This window comes from Mustela lutreola, chromosome 1 (assembly GCF_030435805.1).
Source record: "Mustela lutreola isolate mMusLut2 chromosome 1, mMusLut2.pri, whole genome shotgun sequence".
Classification (NCBI taxonomy): domain Eukaryota; kingdom Metazoa; phylum Chordata; class Mammalia; order Carnivora; family Mustelidae; genus Mustela; species Mustela lutreola.
This window is the reverse complement of record NC_081290.1, coordinates 190,246,064-190,269,994: the sequence shown is the minus strand read 5'-3', so window position 1 is coordinate 190,269,994 and position 23,931 is coordinate 190,246,064. Positions and strand designations below refer to the sequence as shown.

General features: G+C 49.5%; 2 protein-coding genes and 1 long non-coding RNA gene across 7 annotated transcripts; 1 reads left to right on the top strand and 2 right to left on the bottom strand.

The window, feature by feature from the left end:
* Positions 1–154: 154 nt before the first annotated feature.
* Positions 155–7,933, bottom strand: HMBS (hydroxymethylbilane synthase). 4 transcript variants are annotated; one of them, XM_059182997.1, is made up of 14 exons: positions 7,800–7,933; positions 5,551–5,604; positions 5,128–5,200; positions 4,513–4,562; positions 3,930–3,985; positions 3,485–3,562; positions 3,195–3,272; positions 3,010–3,085; positions 1,809–1,922; positions 1,519–1,557; positions 1,155–1,274; positions 859–912; positions 635–721; positions 155–536 (listed from the first exon to the last, which is right to left on the bottom strand). In XM_059182997.1, the coding sequence occupies exons 1-14, from the start codon at positions 7,830–7,832 to the stop codon at positions 363–365; spliced, it is 1,086 nt and encodes a 361-aa protein (XP_059038980.1). In that variant the 5' UTR covers positions 7,833–7,933; the 3' UTR covers positions 155–362. The 4 variants fall into 4 exon arrangements, with proteins under 4 accessions (XP_059038980.1, XP_059038990.1, XP_059038998.1 ...); XM_059183007.1 differs by having other exon boundaries at positions 155–533; XM_059183015.1 differs by lacking the exon at positions 7,800–7,933 and adding an exon at positions 5,772–5,920 and having other exon boundaries at positions 5,551–5,606.
* VPS11 (VPS11 core subunit of CORVET and HOPS complexes) lies at positions 7,799–20,132 on the bottom strand. The gene is made up of 16 exons (XM_059182935.1): positions 19,925–20,132; positions 19,012–19,160; positions 18,785–18,920; positions 18,292–18,455; positions 17,090–17,337; positions 16,208–16,409; positions 15,658–15,809; positions 14,732–14,918; positions 13,959–14,105; positions 13,658–13,846; positions 13,386–13,547; positions 13,043–13,182; positions 12,756–12,958; positions 12,452–12,623; positions 10,254–10,476; positions 7,799–10,131 (listed from the first exon to the last, which is right to left on the bottom strand). The coding sequence occupies exons 1-16, from the start codon at positions 20,109–20,111 to the stop codon at positions 9,967–9,969; spliced, it is 2,826 nt and encodes a 941-aa protein (XP_059038918.1). The 5' UTR covers positions 20,112–20,132; the 3' UTR covers positions 7,799–9,966.
* Positions 20,132–23,931, top strand: LOC131836962 (uncharacterized). Of its 2 annotated transcripts, none has more exons than XR_009355861.1 (3): positions 20,132–20,261; positions 21,501–21,558; positions 23,517–23,931. It is a non-coding gene; the product is annotated as an uncharacterized LOC131836962 (long non-coding RNA). The 2 variants fall into 2 exon arrangements; XR_009355860.1 differs by lacking the exon at positions 23,517–23,931 and adding an exon at positions 22,308–22,462.

Below are 23,931 nucleotides of genomic sequence, written 5' to 3'. Positions count from 1 at the left end.
CACTCTTTCATGGGAGACCATTTGTTGTTTGAAATGAGAACTGTGGCAGGAACAAAGAACATTCCAGGAGAACTTTGCACAGAGGTCCCAGCCTCTGAAGAGTACAGGCTTTGTGTCTGTCCTTATCTTTGCTACAACCCCACCAAAAACAAAGTCACCTTGAGAGCTGGTTTATTAGTTGAGTTGGTTACCTACTGTGGAGGCAAGGCACTCCCCACAGCCCCAAGGTGAGGCAAGTCTCTGACCTTGCAGTTCAATCCCCTGGGGTAATCACTCCCAGGAAGCAGTGAGGATGGGGCACTGAGGGCTGGGAGGTAGGCACTGAACAATAGCAACCCAGGCACCTGTGCCCCACAGACCAGTTAGTGGGCATCATTAAGCTGCCGTGCAATATCCAGTATGTTCTTGGCTCCTTTGTTCAGCAACAAACTGGCCAGGCTGATGCCCAGGTTCTCAGCAGCCAGCTGGGCTTCTCGTGGAATGTTCCGGGCAGTGATCCCCACCAGCTGCGGATCATCCTCGGGGCCATCTTCCTGCTAGGTGAGGGAAGGAGGTGGGATCTGGTCAGCAGGAAAGAGGAGGTACCAGGCAGGTCTGTTTTCTCCCCCTCTCCCTCACCCTCCAGCTTTGGCACCTGGGCAGTGACCCGGATGATGGCCTGCATGGTCTCTTGCATGCTATCTGAGCCGTCTAGACTCCAGACTCCTCCAGTCAGGTACAGCTGGCAAAGAAAACAGGTTACCTAGGCATATTCTGAGAGAACTATTAGAAACCCGGGCTCTCGTGGGCAACTCGAGATACACAGAACGCGTCATGGTGCTCCCTTACCAGCCTTCCCTCCCACCTTCCCCTGCGTACTTGCCCATCCTTCATAGCCGTATGCACCGCCACTGGCACACTGCAACCTCCTTCCTGCAATGAGAAGTTCTCCGTGTGAGCTAGGGACTCGACAGCACCACTCGGCCAGAGCCGTCAGAGATAGAGACCTCAGAAGACGTAACTGAGACAGAGGCAGGGGTCCAGACTTGGGTCCTATCCATACATTCAAGAATGAGTTACCACTCAATAAAGAGCATTAATATGAGAAATCTCCTCCTCGACTATTCCCAACTCCTCAAGTCCCCAGCCCTCCACCGATGGAACATGGACCCTACCAGATGCCTCAGGAAGGCTCGCTCGGCAATGCAGCGAAGCAGAGTCTCCGGGTCATGCAACACACCCACCAGATCCAGCATGTCCTGGTCCTTGGATCGGACTTCCACGCCTAGGGCTCCCTGATGGAGAAACCCCCAAGATATCAGGCCTAATCTTTCCCCAACCAATGGAGGTGAGGACAGGAACCAGCCCACCTCTAACTGCTCCCCACCGTCCCTTTCAGCCCAGAAGCCTCCCAAGGCCTGCCCCTCCCTAGAAATGTTCATGCTGGGAGATGCAGATACAGAAGGTTCTGAGACCAGCTTTTTGGTTGACAGCAGAAGAAAGGGCACATCAACTCATGGCTTCCCTGGTCAAACATACCTGACCCACAGCATACATGCATTCCTCTGGGTGTAGGATCTGCAGGGGCAGAATAGGCAGTCAGAAGGGTGGAGATGGGGGTGGCTAAAAGCAGACAATAGTGAGAAGGGGTTTCCCTACCACACAGAAAGCCTAAATAGGCAAAAGCGGGACTCTGACATTTGATCCCCAATCTTCACAGCCTGGGACCCATGTCCTGCTTATACTGTTAGAGACAGCGTGTTCAGAAAGAGAATACAGGCAGGAAAAGGAAGAAGATTAACTGGGGTTGGAACAGGGACAACCCCTACCTGCCCCACGCGGTGCTGCCAGCCCATGCGCTGTAGGCCAGCGGCGGCCAGGATGATGGCACTGAACTCCTGCAGCTCATCCAGCTTCCGTAGCCGCGTGTTGAGGTTTCCCCGCTGTGGGGAGATGCTAAGGACCACAAGCACTGGGCAGTCCCAAGCCTCACACTGCTCCCCCTGCCTGAGTCTCTCTATATCTAACATCTCTCCTTTGGTCTTCTGCTTACCGATTACAGCTAACATTTCCTTCATTACACTTGAGCTACACACCAGACGCTGATAAAGTCCTTTACAGGGACTCACTGGGTGGCTCAGTTCATTAAGCGTCTGCTGTCGGCTCAGGTCATAATCCCAGGGTTCTGGGATTGAGTCCTGAAATGGGCTCCTTGCTCAGCAGGGAGCCTGTTTCTTCCTCTCTCTGCTGCTCCCCCCGCTTGTGTGTGTGCTCGCTCGCTCTCTTTCTTTCTGGCAAATAAATAAAATAAAAATAAATATACATAAAATAAATAAATAAATATTATAAAATAAAATTAAATAAAATAAATAAACAAAAGTGCGTTACCTACTCCTATTTAATTTCCACAACCCAGTGAGGTAGGTATTCTAATTACTTCCATTTTACAGATGAGGAAAATGATACAGAGAAGTTAACTAACTTGACAAGGTTATAAGACCTCTGAGAAGCATTCCCTGATCCCCAAGTCTGTTACAGATGTTCCAGCTAGAAGCTTCCAGAGAATTCCCTACTTTGTGCATGGGAGTGCTTAACACATACTATTTTGAAAATTAGCTTTATAAAACACTCGATATGCTTAGAATATCAAAATACAGTAGAATATGAAATAAAAGGGAAGCACCCTCCTCCTCCCCCCACTTCCCAAGTAATCACTGTTCAGTACCACTCTGTATTATCAATGCTCATTTGTCGTCAGAACAAAAATGTAAAACTCTATAAGCAAGGACAACGTTGGTCTTGCTCACCATTGTCCCCAGTGCCAGGCACTGGCCTGGGGCTAAGAAAACATGAAGGATTATGAATGGATGGATGGGTAGATAGAATGACAGGGCAGACACTGGAGAATAGACACTCCACTGGCCCATGCCCACTTCCTCTGGAAGCTCCTTTTGCTCTCATGACTCCCTGGGTCCTCTGGACCCAGCCTTCCTCCTTGACTACGGGCCCCTCCCTCCTTGGAAAGGATACAATGCTCTTGAACTCCAGGTGTGGGAACTTTCTCCGCAGTTGGGCTGCTCTCCGCAGGGAGCTGGTTCCCACCACACTGCTCAGAGGGTTTAAAATGAGATTTAAGCCGAGATTTCCTCCTCTTGCTCCCAGCCCTCCACCATCTGTGCATGTCCCACCAGGATGCTTATCCAGGCCCCACTCACCTCTTCTCTGGCAAGGTTTCTAGGGTTTTCCCAACAAATTTTGGGTGAAAGACAACAGCATCATAAGGGTTCTCCCGCCTGGAGACAGAGGGAAAGTCAAAGAATGAGGACGAGATCTCAGTGCAGGTCACTTCCAGGCTCTCTCCATAACCAACTAGCTGGCATGTTCTCAATTTCCTGCCATGCCTGACACTCCTTGGTCCTAGAGGCACAGGGCAGAGTCCCAAAGGGAAAAGCAGAGCTTAACATGATGCCTCCCCCCACCTCACGCCCGACTTCATGGTTCTTACTTGCAGATGGCCCCGATGGTAAAGCCAGGAGGAAGCACGGTGGGCAGGTCCTTCAGGGAGTGAACGACCAGGTCCACTCTAGAGAGATGGAAGAGGGAGGCAAGGAGAAGGGATCCCAGCAGCAGGCTCCCACCCCTCCTCCACCTATGCCCACCTCTACTTTAGTGGTGTGCTTAGAGCAGATCAGGAAGCGGGCCTGCCCAAGACCTCAGGACCCTGAGCCCTTTACCCTCCCTTCTGTCCCCCTTCCCCAGCCAATCCTGCCTTCCAGGCAGCCGGATCGCTCAGAACCAGGACACTCCCCTTTTCTGAGGCCTGAGAAACCCACATATGAGCCTCCCTCTAGCCTATCCAAAGGTGGAAGCCCCACAGTCTAGCTGATATCCAGGTGTGATGTGCACAGGGGTCCTAGCAAGAGACTGTGTAAGAACGGTCTTTCACTTACTCATTCTTCTCCAGCGCATGTTCCAGCTCCTTGGTAAACAGACTCTTCTCTCCAATCTGCCAGTCAAAAAAGAGCCTGAGAGGGGCATCTAGGTGGCTCAGTCGGTTAAGTGGCTGCCTTCAGCTCAGGTCATGATCCCAGGGTCCTGGGATCAAGCCCCATGTTCGGCTCTCTGCTCAGGGAGGGAGTCAGCTTCTCCCCCTCCCTCTGCCCCTTCCACCCACTGTGCTCCCTCCCTCCCAGACTTCTTTCTTTCAATTAAATTAACAAATCTTTAAAAATAAAAAATAAAGGGCGCTTGAGTAAGCTCAGTCAGTTAAGCCTCTGTCTTCTACTTGGATCAAGATTTTGGGGTTCTGGGACTAAGTGCTGCCTTGGGCTCCCTGCTTCTCCCTCTCCCTCTGCCCTTCCCTTGTGCACACGCTCTCTTACTCTCGTACTCTCTCAAATAAATAAGTAAAATATTTACAAACAATAATTAAAAAATAGAAAAAGAAAGAAAGAAAAAAGAAAGAGCCCCAGAGTGAATCTCTTGGGGGAAGGAAAGAGGAGGGAGGGAAAAGGACTGGGGGGAATATGTTACCTTAGAGAGCGCAGTATCAAGAATCTTGTCCCCTGTGGTGGACATAGCAACTGAGGAGAGAACCAACCAGAAGCTCACTGATCAGTATTTCCTGAGCCCAGCAGTGTGGATGCAGAGGCACATATACCCCAACCCCTGCCCTCTAGGAGTGTAATGAGCTAGGAAGAGGACTAAACACCCCAATAGAAAGACCCAAAGCAGAAGTGTTAAACGCCAGGCTGGCCCAGCAAGTCAGAGTTGGAAGTGTTCAGAGGATGAAATGGCCCTCCAACTGGGGACAGCCAAGAATTCTCGGAGGTGGGGCGCCTGCGTGGCTCAGTGGGTTAAGTGTCTGCCTTCAGCTCGGGTCATGATCTGGGGGTCGTGGGATGGAGCCCCACATCAGGCTCCTTGCTCCGGGGCCTGCTTCTCCCTCTCCCTCTGCCTGCTGCTCCCTCTGCTTATGCTGTCTCTCTGTCAAATAAATAAATAAAATCTTAAAAAAAAAAAAAAAATTTCTCAGAGGCAATGGGATGAAGCTTTGAGCCTAGAGAAAGCCAGAAATGCTGTGTTTGCCTCTCTGGGGGCAGAAGGGCTTCCTTCCCTTTAGCTTCCACTCCTGTCCAGAAAACTCACCGATTTCGAACTGCAGACCTGGGTAGAAGGCTTTCAGCATTGCCACCACACTGTCTGTCTGTATGCGAGCCAGCTGGAGGCAAACATTCCGATTAGTCCTATCCTTCCCTGCCACTACCCAGAGCTCACACCCTCACTGGGTGAGGGACATACTGAAGGAGCCGGAATTCAGAGAGGGGTTTGAATTGCCTACCTGGGAAGGAGAGGGGTCTGGTCTGGGACCTCTCTATACCCCGACAGCTTGCCCAGACCCTCTCTCCACAGAATGCAATATGCCATTCTCCATGGGATTTAAAACCCCGCCACCCCATTTATCTTCCATTTCTGAGATCCTGGGAATTAACCCTCTGGGCCCCCCAGCTTGTGATACCGCCAGCACAGAACTCTTCCCACCAACTTCCTCCGCCTGGTAACTGTACTAACCTGGCTCTTTCGGGTACCCACACGAATCACTCTCATCTTTGGGCCGTTTTCTTCCTGCAGAAAATAAAATCCCCAAGTCACAATCCCCTCTGTTCCTTGTGTTCTTCAACACCTTGTCCAAGAACCAGAATCACGGGCCTGGAAGCAAAGGACCTCAGCCCCTGGCCTGCGGCCTGCTGAGCCTCGGTGTGGGGAAATACTCTGACCCTGATCCGTTTACTTCCTCAGAACCTTCTGCCCTCCTCACGGATCGAAAGAAACAGAGACCTGAGGGAAGCGCCAGCAGGACCCACGGTTGCTGTTGCGTTAATAACCGGACACTGAGCCCTGAGGCCCATCCTGGCTAAGCCTGTGGGAGTGCTGCACACAGACAGGTGGGTGAAGAGATAAGGCCCATCAGCCTGGCCACAGGGAGGGAGGCTCCCGCAGCAGAGAGGGGCAGGGCAGCTAGGGCTGCCGAGACTGCGCTGAGTCACTGAGGACAAGTTCGGTATCCACAGCACAGCAGGTGCAGGTGTGTTGCCACCTTGATGGGAACAGCTACCCCACAGCTGCCACACCACGGATCCCATAATCCGGTTGGAACACAACAGAAAGGACTGGGGTCAACAGATCTTAGGGAGAGTCTTGCTCAGCCTCTTGGCAGGCTGACCTTGAGCACATCCTCTCCTCAGTATCTGTTTATCTATAAAATGAAGAAGTTTGGACCCTAGTATTTTCTGTCTCAGATGTTCTACAAGACTTAAAAGGCTAAGCTGCCTAACGTCCATTCACCTCGAGTGCGACCTCTGGTCGCACCAACCAGAAATACTGGAACGTTGCTGACCAAGCTAGGAACTCAAAGGGACACACCTCTTCTTCCTGCCAAGGCACCTGTGACAAAGGTGTTCAGTGCCATGCAGGTAGAACTGCGTGCTTCAGTCTGAGGTCCTATCTCTTTCTAGATCAGAGAGTAGGCACTGTACATAATGTCAACTTTCCCTATTCTGAGATCTTCATCCCATGGAGGTGCTTTGCAGGCAAGCCTCTGGGCCGTCTGTTGTTGGAGGATGTGACAGCTGGCTGCTCCTGGACCCTAGTCTACAGCATTGCTATCAGTTCTCCCATAAATAAACCCTATGGACCCTATGGACCCTGAGCCAGTCAGGTTAGGCCTGAAATGCTAAACATGGCCCCTAAAATTTTGGGCCACTGGGAGCCCACAGAAAGTAATCTAAGGTTCCAGAAACTGCTAGGTTGAAATAATCCCTTAACTGCATCGATTCTGCATGGCATATTTTATTCCATTAAAAAATATTTATTAAACCTGTATATGCTGGAACAATTACTTTTAATCTTCATGAAAACTCTTATCAAGTAGACAGGGCAGGTATCTCGGGGACCATGTTACAGGAGCAACTGAGAAGTGAAATGACTTGCCCAGAGTCATGCAGCTAATAATGGGAAAAAAGCTGGAGCCAGAATCCATATTTTCCTACTCCTCGTCCAGTGCTCAAGAAAGTCTGTAGTGACAAAAAATCCGTCTCCTCCCCAGCAGGCTGCACGTCGGGAGATAAGCAGCTGCCCCATCTCTTTCTTATCTCAGACTGGCAGTGGCCTCCACCCGCTTTAGTTGCATCTATGCAAGCCCAGAGATCCTGCTGCGAGCTAGGGAGAAGACTCAAGGGCGCCGCCCCACCCACCACAGTAACCCAAAGGTGCGTCTCAGCTGGGGACCTTAAGAGTAGGCTGGGGCTGGGTGACCGCTAAAAGAGAAAAAAGGGAGAAGGCGCACTTCCAAGAAGTTTGTGTGCAGGTGGGGGACTTGCGGGTACGCTCTCCTCTCGGGATCCAAACTGGAACAGATTCCCAAAGTGGCCGAATCCCGCCTCGGCCCTGTCTCGTTGTGAAAGGGTCCCGGGAATAGCACCTCCTCTGGGGGAGAACTTTCCTGGGCTGGGTCATTAAATCTAGGGCCGTGGATGCCAGGCACGGACGGCGGAACCCCACCCAGATGCTCGCAGGGATGCGGGTTTCGTTCCAGACGATCCTTCCACTCTTAACCCCGCCCCCACCGCTCACCCAGTGCCCCTGTCCTTCCTAAGGGCAACCCAGCTACTGGCCCTTTAAAAACTGTTTCGGGGGAAAAAAAAAAAAATGACGGATAGTCGCTCCGACCAATAGACGGCGGAGGGTGGCAACCTGGAGCCAATCGTTGGGCCGCCAGTCCGGAACGCCGAAGTTGCGAGAGTCCCCCGCTCAGTACTCACCGCTGTCGCGGCCCCGTTGCCGTTGCCAGACATGGCTGTGCTCGGGAGGTAGGTCCGTGGGCGTGCCGCCGAGGTCCCCCGGGAGCCGGGGGAGCCGGAGGGCCCGGCCAGCGGGCAGCGGGTGCACGCGGGACCGAGCTCCTCCTGCAGCCTCAGACTCAGGGCTCTGCGTCACTTCCGGCGCCCGCCCTCAGCCTGGAGGACCACCCTCGGGGCGGGAATTAGAACGGTTGCGACAGAGACGACCTTACCCACCTGTTACCGTCTCTGCTCCGTCAGGCTGGTGGAGACGGTGGATTCTCGTCCGCCCCAGTCTTCCTACCTTGAGACCCAGGCCTCACTGTTCATTTCTTTTACATACACCTCATTTTGAATCAAGAATGCTGATGGTCAGGGACTAAGATTTGCTCCTCAGATTCACCCACAGAGCAAACTGTGCAGCCCCCCGACCACCACCCAAAGGGATAGTCAAGCCAAAGTGAGCCCTGCCCGAAGGGAGAGTATTAACCCTAAAATGCTGCTTGAAAGTAACGCGTCCTTGAGCCCCGTCCACGCCCCTTCGGCTGGATTAGACACCTCCAAACAAGAGGGTGCTCCAGAAAATTGGCGCCCCGGAATGCTACAGCTTTCTCTCCTAGCTGTGGCACAATTGAGTGCAGCTCATGTGGTGCTCCTCTGGTTCCGTTAAAACTTAGCTCCACTACAACCCCGAAGTAGGCTAACATTCCTACTTTTTAATTGAGGAAACTGGTTCAGAGATCAAAGACAAATAACTGAAGAGAGAGTGCCAACACTTTATTAATGTTAGTGGGAAAGGGCGTGTTAGGAAAAGTGCTTTATCCACTAACAGTATTAATAACCATGTACCCGTGGGCTAACCACTATCAAAAGAACTGGACACCCGATTGCTCCTTTGGCCTTTGTAACAGCTGTATGAGGAAGGTGTTCTCATTCCTGATGTACAGATGAAGAAACTGAGGCTCAGAGGAGGTAAGAGATGCCCTAAATCAAACTAGGATTCAAACTTGGGTCAGCTGACCCAAAGTCTCTATTTTTAGCCATGATAAATATAGTGTACTCTACCTCTTCTGAATACTACCTAAAGCACAACGTCCAAGGTTACTTTCTTGGGCTAAACAGCCCCATAGGAGCAGTTTTCCTTTTTAAAAAATGTTTTAAGTAGGCTCCATGCTGAGCTTGGAGCACAATGCAGGACTTGAACTCACAACCCTGAAATCAAGATCTGAGCCAAAACCAAGAGTTGGATGCTTAACCAACTGAGCCACTCAGGTGCCCCAGAGCAATTTTCTGACAGGCAGTGTAACGCAAATTATAGGCAGACACCTAGCAACACAAACTTCAGCTGGCAAATTTGAAGAGGTTGGAAATAAGTGTTTTAGTCAAGGGCAAAGGGCTCTTTATCCTGCTTATCATCTGGTACTAAATCCAGCAAGGCACCAACCTACCGCTGGGAAGGCAGGCCTCGACTCCAGGATCCCCACCAGAATCTGTCTCCTGCTTAAAGATGTGATTGACACGAGAGCCACAGAGACCAGCCAGGCTACAGAGCAGGTGCTGTTTTGGGTACCTTGGTCCAGGCTGCTCTTGGAGCAGAAAGGTATCAGGCCTTTTGCAGAGGTTCCTAAATCAAAGTCTACCAGGTGCCACAGGCTCCACTCACTACTGGAATGAGGTTTTGTCCAACACGGTCTTCAAGTAACTGTGCAGGAAAGGAAGCGGGGGTCCTCTAGAGCAGAGGAAAGGTACAGTTTGCACAGCTACGAATTACCATGAAGTCCCCAGAATAAACCCTTCAACCCCCAAACTATTATATTCTTTTATTTATAGACTCTGGGAGCAAGGACCCAAGCACAGCCTGGTGCTCTTGGAGAGAGAATAAAGCAGCTATTGTTCATACTCAGAGGTTGCTGAGGTACCCTCCCCCGCTGGTCTGGAATGATCCACACTGCTCAAAAAGTCAACAGGAGGAATGGCGGGCTGGCCAAAGAAGGAAGGAGAAAAAGTCCCCTTTACTCCTGAGGGCCATGGCATTGGATCAGGGTCTAGTCCTGGTCATGTGTGCCTGATTCCTGTGCAACAGCCCTCCCTCTGTCCCCCGAGTCTCCACTGCTGCACTCCTATTCTCACACCTCGCCCCCCAAGCTGCTTAAGTGCCCCTCCTGGAGTGCATGAGCAGGTCCCGCTGCAGTCCAGCCTCCAGGCTTGCAGTCAGCCGGGCTGTGGGAGGGTCGGTCAGCAGAGTCAGTTTATTGAAAACACCTCGGCCAAAGTAGTCTGCGATCACAGAGAAGCTATCGTTGGAGCACTTGAGCTGCAGGGAAAGAGAGAAGAATCAGAACTGTAGGTCTCCCAGTCCTCAGTGAGAGAAGGAAACCAGCTGATGCTCTGGTGAGGCTCGGGGAGTGGGGCAGCTAACCACACACTCACGCCCACCTGGTGCTGGAACTGATCATGCAGATCGCGTTTCTGTTCCTGGGCCCGGATCATATCCATGACCTTCCGGTTTTCAGGGAGGCAGGTGGGACAGTCGGCATCACTTTCTGAGTAACTCTCAAAGCAGTGTTGGTGGAAGGAGTGACCGCAGAGAAAGTGCACAGAGGGCAACTCCAAGGCACTGTTACAGATGCTGCACTTGGTCTTCTGGAAGATCTTCGGACTGCAGGCAAGGGAGACCAGAAGGGAGTGGCAAAGAGTGAGAGCAGAGCTGAGAGCCAGGAGCAGAGAGAAGGCAGCTGGAGTCAAGGAGGAGAGTGAGGTCCCTGGAAGGGACTGCAAGGCCCTGCCCTTGTCACCAACAGGGAATCAAATGAGGACACCCTGCCTTGGACTTGCAGTCTCAGCACGCTCCCTGCAAGGCCAACTAATGCTTTCAGTTTTCACAACTACCACTAAACTGTCCTGCATATCTTTGTTTTTTTAAACTGCAGCATGGCTGACATAGGTCATGTTAATTTCAGGTGTACAACACCATGACTGATGAATCTATGTCCTGCTGCACCCACCACGAGGATAGCTACCATGTGTTTTGTTTTGTTTTTTTTAAGATTTATTTATTTATTTATTTATTTGACAAACAGAGATTACAAGAGAGGCAGGCAGAGAGAGAGGAGGAAGCAGGCTCCCTACAGAGCAGAGAGCCCAATGTGGGGCTCAATCCCAGAACCCTGAGATCATGACCTGAGCCAAAGGCAGAGGCTTTAACCCACTGAGCCACCCAGGTGCCCCAGTAGCTACTGTCTGTTATCACACAGCACTATTAGCACACCACTGGTCCTATTCCCCTATGCTGTACCTTTCATCCCTGAGATTTAGTCATTCCATAATTGGGCGCTTATACTGGTCTTTCAGGTCTCTACTCAGATGTGACCTTTCCGGTGAGGCCTTTCCTGGCCATCTCCTACAGGAGAACGTTCTGCACCCTCCTCCCTTTCCTGAACTCAATTCTTCCTTAGACCCTATCATCATCTAACATAACATTTTGCTTACTCAGTGTCTGTTTCAATTTCTACATTGTAAGCGCCATACAGCAGGGCTTTTTGTCTGTGTTGTTAAGAATAGTACTTGAGGAGCGCCTGGTGGCTCAGTGGGTTAAAGCCTCTGCCTTCGGCTCAGGTCATGATCCTAGGGTCCTGGGATCGAGCCCTGCATCGGGCTCTCTGCTCGGCAGGGAGCCTGCTTCCTCCTCTCTCTCTGCCTGCTTCTCTGCCTACTTGAGATCTCTGTCAAATAAATAAATAAAACCTTTAAAAAAAGAAAAAGAACAGTGCTTGAGACGTAACAGGGGCTCAGTAAATATTTGTGGGATGAAAAAACTCTTCTTCTCTAGTAAATATAATTTTTTTTAAAGATTTTATTTATTTATTTGTCATAGAGAAGCGAGAGCGAGCACAGGCAGACAGAGTGGCAGGCAGAGACGGAGGGAGAAGCAGGCTCCCTGCCAAGCAAGGAGCCCGATTCGGACCTCGATCCCAGGACGCCGGGATCATGACCTGAGCCAAAGGCAGCCTCTTAACCAACTGAGCCACCCAGGCATCCCAATATTTTATAATGTTAAGGGCAAATTAAAACTTAAAAGTAGATTAACATACAGTACAAATACTTCTAATTATCCACTTCCTCTATCTTCTAAAGCCAAGTTTTTTTTTTTTTTTTTTTTTTTTTTTACTTCTGATGGCTTCCAACCACAACTTAGGTGTGTTGTTAGGAAAAGTAAAACACAGACTCCTGGGGTACCTGGGTGGCTCAGTTGGTTAACCAACTGCCTTCAGCTCAGGTCATGACCCCAGAGTCCTGGGATTGAGTCCCGCATCTGGCTCCCAACTCCATGGGGAGTCTGCTTCTCCTTCTTACCTTCTCTGCTCTCATTCTCTCTCTCTCTCTTTCCCTCAAATAAATAAATAAAATCTTCAAAACAAAACACAGACTCCTATAGAAAGAAGAGTACCTGCCACAAGTAACATTCTCCAAAGTCCAATAAATAATGATCTATGGGATAAACCATTCTTTGGAATTCCTCCATTAAGACAGACCTTTAAGAATGAAATGTCTGAACACGCTCCATCTAACCCTCTACGGAAAGTATTTAGTGACACCTGGTGAAGAACGAGGCCATCCCCTGGGCCTCTACATACCTCGCCTTGAGCTCCTGGATCTCCTGGCGGATACGGGTGGTCTCCTCTCGGTACCGCCGCACCCGGAGTTCATCCTGTGCAATCTGCTGGCTCTGTTTCTGCAGTTTTTGGACCAGGTAATCCCGGATGACAGACAGGGTGGCTGTGGAGTTGTGGGCCAGCGTCTGCACCACTGAGATTGGGTCAGGAAGGAAAGGAGACAATGAACCACGAAGCACCCTCTGGATGGAATGGAAGAGCCCCTGCCGGGAGCTGTTGGCGGCCCTCACCCCCCTGGGCCCCACTACCCCGTCCTTTCAAGCACCTAGTAGGGGCGGCATGAGGTTCTTGTTCTCAATGTGCTTGAGCACAGCGGCCACGTACTCCTTGCAGTCCTCCTCCTTCCGGGCGAAGTAGCTGAGCGCCTGCTCCCACAGGGAGGGCTCCTGCTCCCCATGGCGCTCGCACACGGCCACCACCTGCCGGTACTGCTCGTGCTGCATGTGGTAATGCATGATCTGCTGGAACCTGGGGCCAGGGCAGGGCACACTCAGCGGCCATCCCCGGACACCGGGACCCTTCCCCCTTCCTCGAACTTGGCCCACATCTTACAGCTTCCCCTGCTCGTAGAGGTAAAGGACCCCATCCTGGAAGTCGTGCATCTGGCAGAGGACCAGGGCCTTGTCAAAGACGTCGCAAAAGCGGCCGCTCTTCAGCAGGGAGATGGCCTCCGCATGAAGCTTCTCTTTGACCTAGGGAAGGAGAAGCGTGCTGCTGGCCAGAGGGCAGAATCACAGGGTCTCCGCGACAAGCCCAATCAACCACCTCTTCAACCGTCTCTTCACAAGGGACCACTCAGCCCCCCTGGGGGGTGAGGTGTTATTGGTCTTAATAAGGCAGCAAAAGGCCACCACAGAAGGTGGAAGAGGAGCACCATAGATCTGCCAGGCCTCACCTGGGGATCCTTCTCATGGGCCCAGTTCTGCAGTCGCAGCTCCAGAAGTGTGTCGTAGATGCCCTGCGGTGAGTCAGGCTGGACCTCACTCATGTGTTCCAGGAAAGCTTTCAGCTCTCGAGGGTTATTGGCAAAGATGGGGATGAACTCCTCAGAGTTGGCCTGGGATGGGGAAGAGGGGGAGGGAGGAGGCCGAGTGAATGGGCATGGTCTCCTTGAGGCCCCCCGAGATGATCCCTGATGTCCAAAAGCCATTCTCCCTGAGGTCTCACCCTGCAGCCTGGGGCCTCCCGATCTCCTCGACCTTCAAGGCTAGGCTGATAGTCTGTACATAGCCCCTTCAGCAACTGGGTCGTCTGCTCCGGTATATGGTGCATGAGAATCTTGCCATAGCGTTTCATATTGCTCTCAGCCTGCTCGAAAGGCAGCTTGCCGATATACCGGAGGGCTTCCTGATAATTCTGGAGAGAGGTAACGGGCAGAGGAAGCGCGTGCTCCTGCCTCACCCACCAGGAAGCACGCTCATCTTTCCAAGAATGTCCTAACAAAAGAACAGGTCTCTGTCTCACTTACCTTGATGTCTTCTAACTGTATCTTTAAGTACCACTCGTGATGGGCATGGTTCTCAGCTAAGTAGAGGGCGTGGGAGTAGTAGCCAGCCTGACGGAGGACCTTGATGGCTGTTTCCACATCGAAGTGGACTTCACTCTCACTCTTTGTCTGCCAGGGAGACATGAAACAGTCATTCACAGAAATGGGGTTGGGGAACAGAGAGGAAACCTGCATCTGATTCTAAGACCAGATTCTTCTTCTTCTTCTTCTTCTTCTTTTTTAAAGTAATCTCTAGACCTAATGTGGGGCTTGAACTCACAACCCAGAGGATCGAGAGTCACATGGCTCTACTGACTGAGCTAGGCAGGTGCTCCCAGATTCTTCATAACAATAAAGTCAAGGCCAGGTCGGTGAGAGACCAATAATAATAATAGTAAAGCAAATAAATAAAGCCCATTGTTTTAGAACATTACGCCCTCTTCTCAGAAAGTCTCTAAGAACCAAAGTCTTCCTCTGCCCCTACTATTTCAGGGACTCCTGTGGGGATCCAGGGGCCTCCCAGTGTTAATTCCAGCTTAGATACTATGGCAAGTCCAAGCATCAAAAAACAAGAGGGGAGCTGGGACAGAACTAGCAAAGGCTGTTCCTCTTCCCAGTTTATAGACCAGAGGATCCTGTTCCCCACATAAGGTCAGTTCCTTCCTCTCCCAGCATCTGCTGAGGGGCAAGCCATGGTAGTGCCACCTCATGCTCAGTGGGACCCTTAGGGACTCTCCCACTAACACCCCCCACACCTTGATGAACTCCTCTAGCTTCGAGCTGTCCTTGAGCTTGGTATAGCAGTTGAGCAACAGGGTGGTGTGGTCAGCATTGGCCAAGGACTGCCGGTGCAGGGTCTGCAGGTAGGCGGTCAGGTTGTGGATGCGCTGGGCGTCCAGAAACTTGCGGATCACATAGGATGGCTCCAGCTTCCCAATGGTTCTGGAGAGACACGTGCATCACACAGTATCTGCATCAGTGTACTTTTCAACTTTTCACGTGCATAGGAATCGCTTGCAGGTCTTCTTAAAATGCAGATTCTGTTTCAAGAGGTCTGGGGTAAGGCCTGAGTCTCTCGTTCTAACAAAGACTCAGATGATACCAATGCTCCTGGATTATGGACCATGTGAGAAAGCAAAGCTCCAGAGCACCGATTCTTAAACTTGGCTGAAAACAGGAATACTAGAAAGGTAGGGAAAGGAGCTAGACAGGGTCCTCAAACCCCTTATTAGGGCAGAAAATTCCAAGAATTAGTACCAAGAGAAAAAACTGTGGAAGCCAAGAGATGAATATCCTTTTCTCTTAAAAAAACCAGATCAAAACACATTTTTTTTTTTTTAAACTAAGCTATATGACCAACGTGGGGCTTGAACTCATGACCCTGAGATCAAGAACTGAATGCTCTACCAATTGAACCCCTGGCCGCTCCCAAAATGATATTAACAAAGGCCAGGCTGAAGTATAAAACAAGAGGTTCAACTTTAAAACTCATCGGCTCAACTGTATCTTGGTCATGTAATATTTAACCCTTTGCAATTAAGTGTACTGTCTTCTCACCAAGGCCATCCCAGTTCCTGCAGGAAAAGGTGGTTACTGGTGAGTCTGCTCCCCTCACTGAAGCCCAGGCGTCAGCCTGTCTGGCTGCATGCAGAGCTATAGCCTAAAGCACCCCAGGACTGACCGGATATACTGCTGAACAGCCCCATCGTGGTTGCCCTTGCTGTAGAGATGGTCCCCATACTGCATGAAGATCTGGGCCAAGCCATCACTGTCCAGGTGTTGGCTCTTAGCCAGGTTAATGGCCATCTCAAATAGGTTCTTCTTAAACAGCATCTGGAAGGGGAGAGATTAAAAAATTGGTAGAAGCCATCCAGAGAAGACACCTTCCCACAATGCACCTACAATACACAAGTCAGGCAGTCCCGGACTTCTGGTTGGCCTACATCCCAGATAGGTCAAGACCTCTCTGATACCCCCAAGACCAACACTGCCTTACCGCGCAAGTCTCTCGGCAGAAAGAGCAGACCCTGAGAATGGACTCGGGCTCCTAGCCATTATCTTCCTCTAAGATCTCATCCCAGGTCATTTACCTTGTAATTCTGCCCTAAGGGACCTGGGTAAGGCTGTGCCCCAAAGGGAGGGAAACACCCTGGCCAAGGTGACTTGGGGACCCTGTTCCTACAGCTGTGTCTGGGTGCCTGTGGCCAGCTCTGGGAACCTGGTGGCCTTGCCTCCAGTTTGGTCTGTGTGTCCTTCTCCTGCAGTGCGTGGACCCGCCCATCCCGCGTCAGCACGTACAGGGAGCCCCACTCAGCAAGCACATCCACTACATCCTCAAAGACGGCGCTATAGGCTATGAACTTGTTGCACAGATCATAAATGTTGAGAATCTGCTTGTCGGAGCTCTGGGAGTCCCTACTGGTAAACTCCGACCTGTGTGGAAAAGAAAAAGCACCAGGTATTTCTAACCGCTCTGTCTCAGCAACCCCTTACATCACAACTTTAGTGCTGCCCATTCCACCCCTAACAAACCGCCCTTCGGCCCCTCTAGCAGCACATTTTGTAATTGCAGCATTGCACTGGCAGCTGTAGGAAGAGATCTTACCCTTCAGGATCCTATGACTAACATAAGCAATAGATTAAAAAACTAAGAACATCCAAACACTCATTTGTTTAACATAATTAGCACCTGGTAAATACGAGATGCTGCACTTCGTGCTGAGTGAAAACAAACACTGACAGGGATCACTTCCCTCATGCAGAAGACCCTACCGCCCCTTTCAGGTTGCTCAGGATAAAAATACCATGTCCTGCACACCCAGCCCTTTCCAACTTCTCTACTACTTGTTTCCTTGTTCCTCCTCCCAATTTATATTGATGGAAGAATTAAAAAAAAAAAAAAGGCAGTCCCAAATCCTCTGGAGGGCTGCTTGGCAAACATCTGTAGCAAAAATACTTTTTTCAGTAAAAACATTACAAGTGAATCTAGGTATAAGCATAATTTACATAAACAAAAGTAGGAGATTGACAGGATGCAGGCATTAGGATTTTAAAAATCATGTGAATTTGGGAGACCAAGGATAGCCCTATACCCTTCTCCCTGGAGTCCTTACTTGGGAGAAACCTTCCGGTCACGGGAAACAATGACAAGGTAGCCTCTAAACCAGTGAGCGATGAGTTTATGGCCCTCAAAGGCAAAGCAGGGCCCACGTTCATCAGGCTGGTACAAATAGACACATTCATCTCCGGCCACTATGAATTGCAGGTCCTGTGAAGGGTCACTTAGGGCTGAGCAGCGCAGGCCACAACCATGGGTGTCCAACTCCACACGAGGGTAATCCTTTCCAGAAACTATATAGGACTGTGAGAAGAAAGGAGTTAACAGGCTCCCTTTCAGGAGCGGGCATCTAAGCCTTCCCAAAGGTATTCCCAACTCCACATTGGCTCTCTCTCTAACTCACAGTACCCTAAGACTTTCTCTGGCTGTTTGCTTTGCCCATTAATCACCACCCATCTACTATATATATAAGCTGGTTGGGGGGTAGGTGTGGGGTGCCTGGATGGCTCAGTCAGCTGAGCATCTGCCTTCAGCTTAGGTCATGATCCCAGGGTCCTGGGATCGAGCCCCATGTTGCGCTCCCTGCTCTGTGGGGTGCCTGCGTCTCCCTCTCCCTCTGCTCCTTCCAGCCCACTCATGCTCCATGCTTGTGTATGTGCGCACTCTCTCTAATCCTCTAAATCTCTAAATCTAAGGTTTTGTTTAAGGAAAAAAAATCTATATATAGATAGATAGATATCTATATATATAGGTAGATACATCCTATCTATAGATATATATATATAAGATCTATATATATAAAATCTAATCTATATAAGGATATATAGATATATCCTTATACATATATATAGGAAAGCAAGGACCACACTGCCTTCCTCTGTGTATACTATCACTACCTACAAATGGAATCCTGCCACCATTAGAAATACAGTAATCTTGTACTGTTTTACCAAAAGATTATTTCTGAGAGTAGGCTGTTAGAAATAAGAAGAGCACTAGGAACCAGCAAAGTAAAGCAACCTGTCGAATGTCACTTAACAAGTCAGGAAGAAAATTCAGGTCTTCAACTATAAGCTCTAGCTCTTTTCCTAATACTGACTTTTCCTCCTCTCTTAAATGAAGAAATAAAATATTAAGCAGGGCAAATGACTCAAGGCTACACGATGAAAAATTTAAGAATTCTACCTCTCTTGTCACTTCCTTACTCTAGGCCCCTGAGCAATGGAGAACCCTCCCCTGCCTGCCCCTAACTCATACCTGAACATTCTCAGTTGTCACAACAAACAAATGAGTGGTTTTTCCCGCTTGGCGAAAGGCCAGCCCAGTTACAGGATAGTTGCCCTTGTGCAGAATCTGGGTCTTGCTATGCCGGTCCCGGGTGATGTCTCCTTTGTTCAGTGTAACACTGCCATCTGTGAAACCTGTAGGAGAACAGGAAACAGCACTTCAATGAGACTGAAAAGATCAGGAAGAACAGAAAGGGAAAAAGACCATTTGAGGCACTTGTTGGAAGTGACAAACTTTCTTCTCATACCCAGCTTTCCCGGTGGTTAACATAAAAATCGGTACTCACGGACTCTTTTTCAAAGAACAAAACTGAATGAATGCTTTCCCACTCCAAACTTTAATATCTCAAAGGCCTGAGTTCAGTACAAAATGATCTCATTAAAACAGCGAAGACAAGGTGCAGAAGCAACTCTGAAGAAAATCTGTAAAGAATCACGGAGCGTTACATTTGCCTTCTGCTTACCGATGGCCATAAAGTTGAGATTTTCATGGACAGTCAAACAAGACACAACTGTCGGCTCTGTTCCTGGGATGGCAGGGAAGATTCGGGTGCAGAGTGGATTGCCACCATCTCTCTTCTCCAGGTTCCAGATCTTTACCTGTGAACACATTTCGGATGTGTGAATGCTAGTCCCCTCCAACAGTCGTTCTAGTCTTCTGGTCCTTTCCCACTTCCCTTCTAGGACTCACCAGGGGGTTGATGCCTTCTTCATCTTCACCAACAGATGCCAAAATATTGTGCTGCTTCAGTTGGTACAGGTGTGTCACCCGCAGTTTGTAGGCTTGGAAGCCTGTCAGCTGTAGGGAGCGAGGTAAGAACCAGATTTGGCCTTCCATATGTGCAAAATAGTCAAGGAGCCTCCTTTTCAAGGAGATATATTTAGACCAGAACCCAGATAACTACTAACATTCATCCAACTCCTTAAAATTTTCCAGGATTTTCCCACATATCATCTCTGGAAAGTCCCTACCTTTAAAAGAGTGAAAAAGGCGGCCAGAGTTTAGTACCAACACTGTCAAGAACAAAGCAACAAACTCTCGCTTTCATCTATCTCCTTGCCCACGATCTAGGCAGGGGAGGTAATGACATCTAACACCTTCATCTTGTAAAGCCTACTTGCATTCATCGTTCTGATCTTAAAAATCACCTTGTTGTGGCCTGGCTGGCTCAGTTAGTTAGGCCACTGCCCTGGGCTCAGGCATGATCCCGGAGTCCCGGGATCCAGGACGCATCACGCTCCCAGCTCCACCGCGAGTCTGCCTCTCCCTCTGACCTCCCTTTTCATGATCTCTCTCTCTCTCTCTCTGAAGTGGATAAATAAAATCTTTTTAAAAAACGACCTTTCTAAGTTGATATTTCATACCCTTTTCACAGATAAGTAAATTGAAGCCCAGGGAGGTTAAGTGACTTGCCCAGGATTGCTCAGTTGGTAATAAGAGAATGGACTTCCTTCTTTCTTCCCTCAAGCCGCAGAAGAAGCACTGGGCACCCATCTAAAGAAAAGTGGCACGCAACACGAACCCCTGTGCCCGACAGATTCCATCCCAGCAGGATCTCTTCAGGGATCTGGGAAGGGAACAGACAGCTCCAGAGGAAGGATATCTCCAAAGACTAGGCTCCCTCGGCCGGAGTCGCAGACAGTGATGCCAGGAGGGAGGCAGAGGAACTTGGAAGCAGCGGGTCCTGAGGCAGGTGCAGCCGCAGGAGCAGTCCCATCATTTGCTATCGGCTCCTTCACCAGCTCCTTGTCGAAGAAAACGAAGCGCCGCCACTGCAGGTAAGCCGCCATCTTGGCCCAAGGTCCCCGCCTCTGGGAGAGAGGTCATGTGAGAGGCGCGCAGGGATCACGTGATAGGACCGCTTCCTGGAGCCAGACTGCACATGCGCCCTGAAGTCCGAGTGACAGCTTCCCCAGGCCGGTGGGTGCGGCCCGCGTGAGGTAGGACTCCTAGCTGGTCACTCACTCGCTCCTCCGGTTGCTAATTTATTGACTCTGTACGTGCACTGGGTAAAATGCTTCTGAAGTGCTAGACCCTTCACCTCTTTGAGCATCAGGTTCCTCCCTTATTAAATGCATGGACAGTGAAGGATCAAGATGAGGCATATGAGGGCGCCTGGGTGGCTCAGTCGGTTAAGCATCGACTATTGATTTCCGGCCAGGTCTTGATATCAAGGTCGTGGAATCGACCCCCGCCTGGGGCTCTGGGCTCTGCGCAGTCTGCTTGAGATTCTCGCTCCCTCTTCTGCCCCTCACCCTGCATGCTCTCTTCCTCTCAAATAAAATCTTGAAGGAAAAAAGGTGAGGAATGTCAGGCGCCTTGTGAATTGTAACCCACTGTGCTTAAGTGCATTATGTCCCGATCTCCCAGGGCTGTTTTGAGGCATAAATGAATGAAGGTATATGAAACTGGCTTTTCAGCTGTAGGAGCGGAGAACTAAAATTAGAAGTTTGCATCTGCCACCAGATACAGATTGCGAACCACAGAGTCTTAACGTTCGTTTTTGTGTCCCTCTGTTAGAGTGTGTGGCATGAAGTAGACGCATAGAATATGTTTCTTAACAAATACTCATGATGCAGGAACTCTCAAGAACGTAGGCTTTCTTTCCCTTTCTATAGTGGGAGGGTATGGAACATAAGCCCAACACAGGGAAAATGCCTGGAAGGGTTAGCTCTGAGAGCCAAGTGATTTAACAAGTGGCAAGTGTCCAAGAAATTCCATGGCCACCCACCATTTCCATCTCTGGCTAAACCAACTGTTCGCAGGGAAAACTGTAGGTGTACAGTTTGGTGTCACAAGGAGCTATGTACAGGAGTGTCATTTTGAGATATGGACGTGTGAAAAAGTGACCATGTGGTTAGTATTTGTGGAGTTTGTTTTGCACCCCTCTCCCCCACAGCTTTTTATTTCCAGATTATTTTACTCTTTGTTCCCACCAGGAGTTCCCAGAGAGTGGGGGCTGTGTTTTATTTACCAGGAACCAGGCTTAACAGAGCTGGTAGATATTCCACGTTTGGTTGAAGAAATGAATGTGGATCTTCCCCATACCCCTTCCTCTCCTCAATCTGGTTGAGAAAAAAGGTAGTGCCCCATTTGCTGAAGGGATAAGTGAGAGAAAGAAACTGTCTAGTTCACATCGATTTCTGACGTCCAGCTCAGATTTCTTTCCTCTGTCACAGTTTCAGGATCTGAAACCATGGGCAGAAGCACAAATGGGGAGTCGACTCTCTTTCATCTGTTGAGTATATTTTGTACCATTCCTTAATTTTTTTGGATATTGTGTGTATTTCATTTGTTAAGCCTATAAATAATAGATGTTAAAAGAAGCAACGTGGGGAGTGCCTGGCTGGCTCAGTTGGTAGAGCATGTGGCTCTTGATCTTGGGGTCATCAGTTCAAGCCTGACATTGGACACAGAGCTTACATTTAAAAAAAAAAAAAAGGAGCAATGTGAGGATGTGAGGAGAGGGGGTGAGAAGGACGGTGAAAGAGGTAAAGGGGATTTTCTTTTTTTTTTTTTTTTAAGATTTTATTTGACAGACAGAGATCACAAGTAGGCAGAGAGGCAGGCAGAGAGAGAGAAGGAAGCAGGCTCCCTGCCGAGCAGAGAGCCCGATGTGGGGCTCGATTCCAGGACCCTGGGATCATGACCTGAGCCGAAAGCAGAGGCTTTAACCCACTGAGCCACCCAGGTGCCCCTTGTCTTTTTTTTAAAGATTTTATTTTGGGGGGCACCTGGGTGGCTTCCTCCTCTCCTCTCTCTTTTAAAAAAAGATTTTTTTAAAAATTTTGTTTATTTATTTGACAGACAGAGGTCACAAGTTGGCAAAGAGGCAGGCAGAGGGGGGGGGAGAAGCAGGCTCCCTGCTGAGCAGAAAGCCTGATGTGGGGCTCGATCCCAGTACCCTGGGATCATGACCTGAGCTGAAGGCAGAGGCTTAACCCACTAAGCCACCCAGGTGCCCCAAGATTTTATTTTTGTTTAAGGGAGAGCACACAAACACGGGGAGGAGCAGAGGGAGAGGGAGAGTCCCAAGAAGACTCTGGCCCAAGCACTGAACCCCACGTGGAACACTATCCCGAGATCGTGACCTGAGCCAAAAGTAAGAGCCAGACATTCAACAGACTGAACCACCCAAGTGCCTCAGATAAAAAGGTTAAAATGTATTTATACAATACACAATACATATATAAGGATGTAATGTACAACATAGGAAATATAGTCAATATATTATAAAAACTTTATATGGCAACAGATGGTTAACTAGATTTACATGGTGACCATTTTGTAACGTATTTAAATATCAAATTGATAGGGTGTATACTTGAAACTAACACAATGTTGTATATCACTTTTCAATAAAATAAAGAAGTAACGTGAACGCAGAGATGTGAACAGCAGAGGGGCATCTTTGTCCTTGACTTGGGTGCTCCCCCTACTGTCCAATGGCATTGGCCCAGAGTCTTCCTATGATACCTGAACCTGGTAAAGCCTGTGTCCATTTGGTCCTATTTATGAGGGTACAAGGGTATGAAGGCAGGGATTCACAATCCATTGCATCTGTTCAGACTTACTGCCTTCCTTCCTTTCCCCACCCCCTTTTTTTAAAGGCTTTATTTATTCATGAGAGACAGAGAGAGAGAGGAGCAGAGGGAAAAGCAGGCTCCCCACTGAGCAGGGAGCCAGATGAGGGACTGGATCCCAAGCCCCCAGGATCATGAGCTGAAGGCAGATGCCCTACCATCTGAGCCACCCAGGCGTCCTCCTTTCCTCCTTTTGACAAACATGTATCAAGTACTCACTATTCCTGCAACTGTACTAACTTCCCAGAACGTAAATATGAACAACACATGATTCTTGCCCTTTAGGGAGCTCAACCACCGCAAGGGACAGACATAGAAAGGACTGACAGGGATACCTGGGTGGTTCAGTTGGTTAAGCGTCTGCCTTTGGCTCAGGTTGTGATCCTAGGGTGCTGGGATCGAGCCCTGAGTCAAGTCAGGTTCCCCTGCTTGGCAGTGAGCCTGCTTCTCCCTCTCCCTCTTCCCGCTGCTCCCTCTGCTTGTGCTCTCTCATGCACACGCTGTCAAATAAATTTAAAAAATTTTTAAAAGATCTGACAATAACCAGTCCTTAATTTTATATAATGAATTATACCTAACAGGGTGCTTTCTCTTTTTATGGACTTTTCATAGCAACCATTTGCAGAAGTATCATTATCTCTGGTGGGAAACGGAGTCTCCAAGAGGTTCAAGTGACTCTCCCTGGGTGAGCACATCAAAGTTCTTCCGGTCCCTAACCTTTAATTAGACACTTTTCTGAAGCGTGAAGCTGGGCTATACTTGTCAGAACAGACACCAGAGGAGCACCTGGGTGGCTCAGTCATTAGGTGTCTGCCTTTGGCTCCAGTTGTGATCCTGGGGTCCTGGGATTGAGCCCTGCATCAGGCTCCCTGCTAAGCAGGGAGCCTGCTTCTCCCCCTCCCTCTGCCACTCCCCCTCCTTGTGTTCCCTCTCTCGCCATCTCTCTGTCAAATAAATAAATAATTTTTTAAAAAGAACATAAACAATCTTTTTGTGATACTTGTCTAAGTCCAGGAACTTCAGTATA